The sequence below is a fragment of the Echinops telfairi genome, unplaced genomic scaffold (genome assembly GCF_000313985.2).
Source record: "Echinops telfairi isolate 266 unplaced genomic scaffold, ASM31398v2 ScPeMD7_5592;HRSCAF=6446, whole genome shotgun sequence".
NCBI classification, from domain to species: domain Eukaryota; kingdom Metazoa; phylum Chordata; class Mammalia; order Afrosoricida; family Tenrecidae; genus Echinops; species Echinops telfairi.
This window is the reverse complement of record NW_022109491.1, coordinates 19,068,224-19,078,605: the sequence shown is the minus strand read 5'-3', so window position 1 is coordinate 19,078,605 and position 10,382 is coordinate 19,068,224. Positions and strand designations below refer to the sequence as shown.

Sequence of the window (10,382 nt, the reverse complement as noted above, 5' to 3'; positions counted from 1 at the left end):
CAGTGCACTATGTTTGGAAAAGGACATCGTGTTTGGTACAATAGAGGGGAGATGAAAAGGAGGTGGCCCTTGAGATAGGTCAGCACAGTGGCTGCGTCAGTGAGCTCGGATATAGGGACACTGGTGAGGATGGCACAGGACTGGGCAGTGTTTCATTCTGGTGGGCATAGGGTCACCATGGGCTGGAGCCAACGTGATGACACCTAAAAACAACAGCATAGAGACAGTAATTGGATAGATAATTGTCCATGGGGCATGGCAAGGCAGGATGGAGGGGATCCAACAATGAGTAGGGGAATCAAATTTTTTGAAATGGATGGTGGCGGTGATTGTACAAATCTTCTTCAGATGATCGGACAATTACATTGTATGATACGTGACACAGATGCCGATAAAACTATTTGAAAAAAAAAAAAGGAGAAGAGGCTGCAGGCATGCTTTCCCATGGCAGAGCTGTGTGGGGCAGCGCTATCCTGCCCTTTCAGGGGAAGTCAAGGTTGGCAGTCCCAAACCCAGCTTGGTGTCCCCCACGCTGGCGGTGTGTCCTGACCCTGCTCATGAGGTGCCCCAGACCTGGGGCAGCCACGCAGACGAGAGTCTCCTGCAGGAGTGGGTCCAACATGCAGCGGAGACCAGAGGGCGAAGCAGTTGGTGGCAGGAAGGCTTCGCAGAGAAGGCCTCCTTGTTGCTGGGCTTTGGGGGCTGAGAGTCCCCTAAGTGGCGATGACGGTGTGTCTTGGCAGAGGCAGCAGCCTGGGCATCAGCTTAGCAGTTCCACCTCTTCCTGAACAGCTCACTTTCCCAGAGTCCCTTGCCATCTGGCTTTGGCCTAGAGCCTGCCCGTGGGAGAACGGGGAGGCAGGAAGATAGGGGATGCTGGCCTGCTTCTGGCTCCAGCCACAGCAGACTGGTGCAGGCTTTGCAGATTCCAGCAGCGCCTGGGGCTCCAGCTTCTAGGTGGTAAGCGAGCTCCTGGGCTCCCAGGGGCACCAGCTGCTGGGGCAAGGTGTCTGGGTAACACCCCCCCTCCTCCACAAAGGAACGAAGGCCCTTCCTCAGCGAAAGGGCTGAGTGCTTCCTGCTCTTCAGCGGATCACCAGTGGATTCAATTCTGGCGGCCCAGGGCCAAAAACCTGCATGTCATGTTCAGGGGAACAGACAGAGGCAGCCAGCAGCCAAGGGGATGTCGTGCTTTTATTGTGATTTATAGTCTGTGTGCGTCTCATGTCTGTCACCACGAGTTCCCTGAGGGCAGGGGCCGTCCTCTATCATCTTTTCGCTCAACAATCATCAGGGCCTAGGTGATGGGAAGTGAGATGAAGCCCCCACTCCCACCCCACCCCCGCACTGGGGGAGCTGCGGTCCAGGCTGGTCGCCTCCAGCCAGCTGTGTCGACAGAACACTTAAACGGCAGCCAGTCCACACCGAGCTGCCCTCTCTGTGCAAAGTGTGCACTGGACTTCAAAAGCTCAGCCTGAAAACCAGAGGACAAAATAGCTGCAACAATGTTGATACCGATCACAGGTGGAAACAATGGTGTTCTAGATACACAGGGTTGAATGAAGGAGCCTCGGCGGTGCTGTTGGGTAAGCACTGGGCTGCTAATCACAAAGTCTGCGGTTCAAAGCCCCCAGCTGCCCCTCGGGAGAAAGATGAGGCTGTCTGCTCCCATAAAGAAGTACCGCCTCGGAAACCCAACCCAGGGTCACGATGAGTCAGACTCGACTGGATGGCCTCGGATGGGAGGGTGCTACGCACCTGTTGGAATAAATTTCACCTGTGGCTTTTGGACTGGCCACTGAACCACCTGCTGCCAGGGATGCTACTCCGACTCACCGAGACCCTGTGTTTCTGAGACGGTGCATCTTCCAGGAGCAGCCAGCCTCATCTTTCGCCTGGAGAGCGGCTGCTGGTGTGTGAATCGCCAATCTTGCAGCTAGTAGCCCGACTTGACCCACAGCGCCACCTGGGGAATCTTAAACTGCAGGTGACACCAGTGCTGCTTCTATTGGACCGGGCTGGTCTTGGTGCAACACTCTACGTAGCAACTCGGTCACGAATCACGCAGAGAAGACCCAACCCCGCCTCTATCGATGCGCAGCGACCTGGCAGGACAGAGAACTGCTCCTGACTTAGCGCTTGTGAGGCTCCACCTTCTCCCTCGGAGGGGCTGGAGGGCACCCATATCAGAGGCACCAGTCTCTGGATGGCACAAGCTCAGCCTCCGTGAAGTGCTCAGCGACTAATCCAAAGGTTGGCACTTCAAGTCCATCCAGAGGCACCTCAGACGGCCTGTCGGTCTATTTCCGAAGGCCACGGTCATCAGATGCCCTGTGGAGCGCAGTGTTCTGTGACACACACGGGGGCTCCAGGAGTCCAAATCGGCTGGACCATAACTGGTGCCATCTAAAAGATACTGGGCTCTTGTCCTGGGGGACTTCTGGTAGGAAGAAGAGGGAGCCAGCTATGCCAACAGGGGCTTACAATTCACTGCGCTACATGGTACCCATACCAGGGGATCTGGGGGCTTCGTGAAGAGCTTGGGGGATGCTTCGAAGAAGAGGTGGCTTTGTAGGTGTGGCTTTGTAGAAGGTGCTGAGCTTTGTAGGATGCGTAGCTATTGGCGAGGCAGAGAAGGGAGAGGAAGGGCTCGCCAGCCTCAGGAGCTGCGTGTGCCTGCATGTGCGAAGGCTGAGGCTCACAGGCTGTAGCAGCAACATGCTTTGTTTGGGGGAAGATCCCAGAGGTCCGACAGCAGGGGGCCTTGAATGCCAGGACTGACACCCCAGGGAGGGGCTGGGGCTCAGGGAAGGCTCTGCAGCAGGATGTAGCTGGTCCCCAGGGGACGCCCTTCTCCATCCACCCTCCTCAGACGCTCCCAAAGGACCAGGGTGGGCCTTGTGTGAATGTGAAAAATAAACTCTTTTATTTCAGGGTTGGCTCCTGTGGTTCAAAGCACATCTACTGCCTGCTTGAAACCCCAAAGCGTGTACCCAACCGTAGAGAAGCAGATCGCTATTTATACAGAACATCTGCACGCAGGCTCACTTTGTTGGCCCCGGCGCTGTGCGAAGCTGTAAAGTGCTGGCTGTGTCAGCAGGGCTTTCCCCAGCACCCTCCCTGGAGGCTGTGGCCCCTTCCCTCCCAGTATGGCTCACTCCAGAGGGCCCTGCACCGTGGGCACGTGGGGTCTGGGGCTCAAGAGGGGGTAGAATTTGCTCAGAGCTTGGGATCAAGCTTGGGGTCTAGTGGGGGGCTTTCAGCAGGCTGAAGGGGGTTAGCTCAGGAGGCCCTTAAGCGGGGCCAATGATGACGTTCCGGTAGCCCTTCACCGCCTTGAGCTTGTCACTCTCAAAGTCCACCACCAGCTTGTGAAGGCCCACGTGGAGTGGCATCAGGTCCACTCGAACCTTGACTTCTTCCCCAGCCTCCACAGGGTCCGGGCTGTGGAGAGAGATGGTGGGGGTGGTGAGGAGAGGGGCCAGGCCTGCTTCGCCCCACCTTGGGCCCTCCGACAAACAGCTGATGACTGGCAACAAGGAAACAGGTCCCTTCACCGCGTTGGGGGCCTGGACACTCTGTCCTGCTCCTGTCCATGCCCACGTGTGCACTGGGGACACGACGCCTCTGTGGGTCAGAGGGGGACTGCCAGATGGCCACAGCTGGACATGGTAACGACTGGGCACACACACTTCATCAGAAGCTGTAGTGTCCGCCCCAGAAACCATTTTTGTCACATTATTTTTTTTTTAGGATATCAACTGAACTTGACTGTTTCAACCTCAGTTACAAGAAAAGGCTTTGTTAGGCCAATTTAATACTGTTTTTCAGGTCTGTTAATTTTGGCTTTCAGTTTCAATTTATTTTATATTTCAGACTTAATATTATTTCAGACTGGCTTCCTTTGATTTAGGTCAGTGGTTCTCCGCCTGTGGGTCATGACCCTTTGGGGGTCGAACAAACAGCCCTTTCACAGGGGTTGCCTGATTCATAACAGTATCAAAATGACAGTGATGAAGTAACAAAGAAAATAATGTTATAGTTGTGGGGGGGGGGGCGGTCACCACAACATGTGGAACTGTGTTAAAGGGTCGCGGCATGAAGAAGGTTGAGAATCACTGATTTGGATGAACTTTCCCAATTGTCATCCAGTTACTGAAAATGCCTACCTCTCTTTTTTTTAATTAGCTGTGACTTAATACATATATATACCAAATTTCAATTACGTCAAGTAGAATATACAATTGCTACCTCAATCTGCTTCCAAACTTTGTTTTTCTACATGGACTTCTTGACATCGTCTCCCTTTTAGTCCACAATTTGAAAAGTAAAATGTATAAGTGCTGATGCTGGGGTGGGTGGGTGTATGCATGTGAATACGCAGGTGAGGAAACGTCCACATAGGCACGTGTGTGCACATAGGCCTGTAGACATTTGGGGTGCGATGCTCAGGTTACATGAGGACTTGGGGAGCCCTGATGGTGTAGTGGGTTACATCTTGGGCTGCTAACCTCAAGGCAGCAGTTTTAAACCACCAACTGCTCCTTGGGAGAAAGAGGAGGCTTTCTACTCCATAAAGAGTGGCCGTCTTGGAAAAACACAGGGGCAGTTCTACCCTGTCCTACAGGGTCACAGGCTTCAGAACAGACTCCAGGGCAGTGAGTTTGTTGGTCTGGGGTGGGGGTGGGGGGTGGGGAAGCATGTGTTCTGGTGCTGAACTGGATGCCGAGCAGGGGTGTGAGGGTTGGGACTGGGCAACTTGGGTGACTGAGTAGACATTGGGAGAGATTAGCAGGTGCGAGGGGGTGTCTTTGGGGGATGGCATGGAGATATTTAGGGGCCAGGGGAGGATACCCCACCCCATCAGCACCCACCCTCCACTTCGGCCAGCACTTACATCTTCACGGTCTTCTGCTCCTGGATCAGCCCAGCCCCTTCCACGGTGAAGCAGCAGCCTGACAGGGGCACCGTGAGCGGGTTCTTCAGGGATACCTGGGCCACCAACTTGCGCCTCTGCTTGGGCTCACCGAGGACCTGGGCAAGAGGTGAAGCAGCCTCAGGTCAGGCAGCACGGAGCAGGCCACGCCCAGAGCCCCTCAGGCCACAGGGCCCACTGGCTGGGCCATCTCAGCATTTGCTGCAGTTTGGTTCAGTGTTTGCTAGATGGGCCATGCCCTGCGCTGCCACCAGCACTTCATACCTCCGTGCCTCAGTTTTCCTCATCTGGAAAGCATGGATGAGCATTCCCTTTCTGGGGTACCCTGTGACTCGGGTGGGGGTGGGGGTGGGAAACAAAGTGTCTGCTTGTTCTAGGGTCTGCAGTGGGAAGATCACAGGTGGAGGGCTGGGCTGGCCCCTGCTCCTTCCTCCCTGTGTGACCCTGGGGAAGTGGCTACCGGCACCACGGATCACTTTGATATGGCCTTTCAGACATGGTCTTGTAACTTCTGCCAAAGGCCTGGGTGGGGCCTGGATAGTTTGTTAAAAATGAATGATCTTAATAAGGTGCATGGCACCCTTGTAGGGGTGAGATCATGCAAATAAGGTGTATGGAACGCTAATGAGGGAATCGGTTAAATTTGATCTTTGCAAGGCTTAGGAGGGAGCCAATCTCAGAGCAGGGGGTGGGGTGGGTAGGGGGGACCTCACCATCAGAGAGAGAGAGAGAGAGAGAGAGAGAGAGAGCTGATAACAGAGGAGACAGCAAGAATCAGGGACAGAGAAAGGGTGGCAACAGAGACAAGCAGGACCAGGAGACCAGCGGAGACAGAGTAGAGGGGGCTCCATGGCCCCCGGAGCCAAAAAACTGAGGGCGTTGGGACTGAGGCTTACTGGCAGAGTGGGGGCCTCGGGGAGCTAAAGGGCTTTGTAACAGCAGCCAGAGCACGGCTGGCAGAGGAGGCTGGGCAGCTCTGTGAGTTCTGTGTGGTCCTTGCCATGCACTGCTGAGGCCAGCGGAGCAGCGCAGAGCAGAGCGCAGAGGGAGGGACGCTGCCGTCACAATTGGTAGATGTGTTGTGGAGAAGAGGTCGGCCGGAACCTCCACCTGGCAGCAATCCGCGGTGGGCTGCTGATCTTGCATGGGCCACCCTGTTTTCTTATGGGAGAGAAATGCCTGAGCTCGGGCTTCATGAGGATTAGCTGAGCGCAGGTGCAGGCCCCCTCCCCGCGGAGATGCCACCAGTGCTCACGGCCCAGGCCCCGGCGGTGGACCATTTATTTGCAATGTTGCACGTGGGGTTCTGGGGCTGAGGGGCGTTGACTGAACTGCTGTGATGATAATGATGGTGACAGTAGTCCATTGTTATTAAGCTCTTATAATATGCCCGTAACCCTCATACAGACGGGCCTAGTAGTAACCCCATCTTACCATCGAATAAACCGAGGCACAGGAAGGTGGAGTATGGAACTCAAGGCCATTCAGGCACACACTAAGCAGTCTGATTCCTGACCCTGAAGCCTTAACCCCTGCTTTCCCACCCCCCCACCCCACATGGGCCACTAGAGCCCGGCGGTCCCAGCTTTAGGAGTTTAGCATTTTAAGGGACCTTGGGGCAATGTTCTTTCACCTGCCCAAGGAGGCACCATCTTGAGATTCTAGAGCTCACCCTAATTCTTTGCCTTCACAATGCTTTCCTTTGATGAGGCTGCGATTTTGGGATCGGAGACTCCAAAGGTCTGGGAGTTACAGGTGCATGAGTTTGTGGGCCGCTCTCCGGGGTCCCAGCCTGCCCCTTACCCGGATCTTGATTTCTGGATTCTCCAGGTAGATGTCTCTTTCAGCCAGCAGGTAGCTGTTGAGGGCGGGCTGGATAAGGAGGCCCCGCACCTTGATGAGGTTGGACTCAGTCAGGTAGTCGCAGTACTTCTCGTAGAGGATGCGAAGGGGGACGCTCTTCTCTGCAGAGGGAGAAGGGGGGCATGTGATGGCAGAGCTACACCCCCATAGGTCCCTCCAGCACTGGGAGCAGTTGGGGAGGGAAGATGGGGCAGGACCAGAATCCAGCGGGGGAGCACTTGAGCTCTGAGAGGCCCAGGTTCTAACCCTGCCTCCGTCTCTTGCTAGCTGGTGCCCTGGGCAAGTCTCTGACCCTCAGCTGCCTCGCCTGTGCCCAGGGTGAGGGCCAGAGGCGCATGAGCTGAGGGGGCGGTGGGAAAGTGCTAGGTACATATTCCCCACCTCAAAGTCCTCTTCTTAAAAATCCCACAGATTGGATGTTTATTAGTGCCCAGCTCACAGATAAGCACATTGAAGTGGAGCAGTGAGGGAACCTTGTCCCGGCCAGGCAGCTGGTAGACCCAGAGTGAACTGCACAAGTGATACGCCCCAGCACCCCATTCAGGGCTGGGCACTCCCTGGCCCCAGGATTTTACTGATGAAGAAACGTGCCTGCCTGCATGCACACAGCTTGGAGACCTGGCCTCTGCTCCCCACTCGGCCACCTGCTGGGCTGTGATGACCTGCCCTCTCTGTTCCCTGAGATATCCAGTGCCTGCCGGGCAGAACAAAGCCGGGAGCATAAGCTGCTCAGTGATGAGACAAGAAAGAAGCCAGGAGGAAGTGGCGTGTGTGTGTGTGTGTGTGTGTGTGTGTGTGTGTGTGTGTGAATCCCACTTTTCTGACAAGAATACTGAAGCCCCAGGTACCATGGACCTGCTCGGGCTCATAAGCAGTAGTCAGGAGAGGTGAAAAGAACACTGGGTGGAATGTCCAGAGGCCCAAGATCAGATCTTGCTTGTCCACTCACAGTGAACCTGGGGCCAGTCATCCCAAGAGGGTGGGGTCAGCACTGGCACAGGACACGATGCTGCCTCGTTTTTTGTCTCCAGTCCCCCCATCCCCAGGAGACCAGAGTGTTCCAAACTCCAGCCATGCACATTTCAGAATCCTGTCTAAATCCTCGGCAAGTGTTCATCATTTATCTTTAAATTGGGCCCATGCTTTTTTTGAAATTACTGGTTCCTTAGGAAACCTTTCACTGTTAGTTGCAGTGCACCCCCAGGCCCAAACTCAGGGCCATTGAGTTGATGCTGACTCGTGATGAGCCTACAGGACAGGGTAGAACTGCCCCTGGGTTTCCAAGATGGCAATTCTTTATGGGAGCAAAAAACCTCATCGTTCCCCCATCGATTGATTGGTTGGTTTCAAACTACTGACCTTGTGGTTAGCAGCCCAACATGTCACCCCTCCCCCCACCTGCCAGGGCTCCTTACAGCAGCACATCACTCTCCTTGATTCCAAGTGGAAGGTAGTGGTCATTGTGGGGTGCCAGCACGTCCACGTTTGATTCAGAGCGACCCCGTTGGATGGAGGAGAACCTCTGCATGGAGCTGCTAACCACAAGGTCAGCGGTTCGAGCCCACCAGAAAGAGGGGCCTTTACTCAGAGTGAAGACAGCTTTACTCTGTCTGATAGGGTCACTATGAGTCAGAATGGACTCGATCGCAGCCGGTTGAATCTTTATAGGAGTGGGAGAATACAAGCAAACCGTTGCGCTAGTCACTTCTGGCTGGATACTGATGTCTGCCGAGGGCTCGCCCGGAATGTGGTGTTAAGTGGGAGATTAGCCTCGGGTCAGGGATGTTAAAGACCAGGTAGCACCTGCTGAGCCTTCCTCCTGAGGTCCCCTGATCACCGTGTGATTCAAGGGTTAGGACCCAACTGTGCACACGCGTCCTGGAGCTCTGGGCGATGCTGCCCTGACCCACCCAGCCCGAGTCTTTCCAGGGTGGATCTGAGGGCGTGGGGAGAAGAAATCAAGAGGCCTGCCAAAGCAAAGAGGGGACCAGCTGAGGGGTCAAGGGACCCAGGGTGCAGAGTGGAACGTCTGGGCAGCTCCCCAGGACAGAAAGCCAACAATGTCCTCCAAGAGCTTTGAGGATGTGACTGCCCCCACCCCCTGCTGACTTTTCCAGGAGGTTGAGGTCAGGGCGGGCGGGGCCTTCGAGAGCCACTATCCCCAGGCCTGGACCAGGCGCTGGTTGGAAAAGCCATTGAGTGCAGTGTGTCCCAAACATTCCTCAGTTTGCCCTGTTCTGGAAGATTCCCCGGGGGAATGGTCATGCGGCTTGGAGTCCTGTGAGCCACCTGGGGAGGCAGGGAGGGCAGAGACAGGAAAAGGGAGAGCAGCTGAGCCAAGCGGCAGGGGTGGGGGTCACTGGGTCCTGTTCTGCTCTCCTGGGCCTGGCTTCCTGTCCACAGGCACATGGAACTCTCCAGCCCTTATCAACAAAGAATAACAAGCCACTCAGCCAAGCCGTGACCGGGCCTGTCTCAGCTTGAGCTTCACATGGGAGGTCCCAAAGGAGCATCTGGGCTCGGGCCAGTTCCACCTTCCAGCTGGTGGGGAACACACACAGCCTCTGCATTCTCCCTGCACCCCAAGTCTGGGCCCCTTGTGGGAGTCCAGCAGGAGGAAGGACCCATGCCGTGTGGACACGTCCCAGGGTGATAAGAAAAACTGCTTGACTGAAGCCCTCTTGGGCTCTTGTCCCAGGCGGGCCAGTGGTAACTGGGAGATCAAGAGTGATTCGATGGAGACCTGGCCCAGACCTGGAGGTCACCTCTGTCCCCTCACCTTCCAGGAAAGAGGCTACGTCCCCATTGGAGCGGCTCTGAGCACCAGAAGGCGCGGATCAGCATTTAGACAAATGGGTGGTGAGCACCCTTAAAGATGGAGCCACCGGTGCACAAGTGGGGGCCCGAGGCCTGGTGGGAGAAGAGAAACAGGGGGAGTCCAGGCCTGGCTGACTCTCAGGACCTGGAGGGTGACTTTCCTGACTACCCCACACATCTCAGATCAGTAGGTACACACAGCCCTTGTCCTGGCTCTTCAAAGCACAGGGTCCTAGCCTTGCAGGTGCTTGGGAGAGGCCCCAGGGGCTCCTTGGCCTCCTGCCCTGCTGGGTGCTCTGCTCCAAGAGGGATGGAGAGCTGGGTTTGTCGTGAGGTCGCCACGCTGGGTGCAGAAGCCTTCCTGAGCATTTCAGCCTCCTAGCCATTGCCACACCCACGGCCCCAGGTTCCAAGCCCCGTATGGGGTGGCTTTAAAATCTGTCCCTGGTGCCAAGGGCTCTGCCCATGGAGGGCTCAGCCCGGCTCAGGGCTCTGACTGGCACCCATGGAGGGTCGCCTTGGGGCAGGCTGGCACCCCAGGAGTGCCCAGGCAGACCTCAGAGATGGCCCCTGCCTGCTGCAGGTGCTTTCTTAGGAAGGCAACGTCACAGGCTGTGCCTGGTCACCTGGGGGCTGAGGCGGAAGAAAGACGGCTGCTGTTAGAGGAACCAGGTGAAGGAGTGGGGGAGGCAGGCAGACTCCTAAAACAGGGATCAGCATCTCCCTGCCCTGGGCCCCGCCCCATCCTGAGGGATGATCTGAGGGG

General features: G+C 56.0%; 1 protein-coding gene across 1 annotated transcript in view; it reads right to left on the bottom strand.

Moving 5' to 3' along the window:
• Positions 1–2,903: 2,903 nt before the first annotated feature.
• TGM2 (transglutaminase 2) overlaps positions 2,904–10,382 on the bottom strand; it is a 54,452-nt gene continuing 46,973 nt past the window's right edge. The window contains exons 12-14 of the mRNA XM_045295509.1: positions 6,740–6,900; positions 4,898–5,034; positions 2,904–3,444 (exon numbers count right to left, since the gene is read on the bottom strand). Coding sequence (XP_045151444.1) covers positions 3,294–3,444; positions 4,898–5,034; positions 6,740–6,900 — 449 coding nt within the window. The 3' untranslated portion in view covers positions 2,904–3,293. The remainder of the gene's footprint in view (positions 3,445–4,897; positions 5,035–6,739; positions 6,901–10,382) is intronic.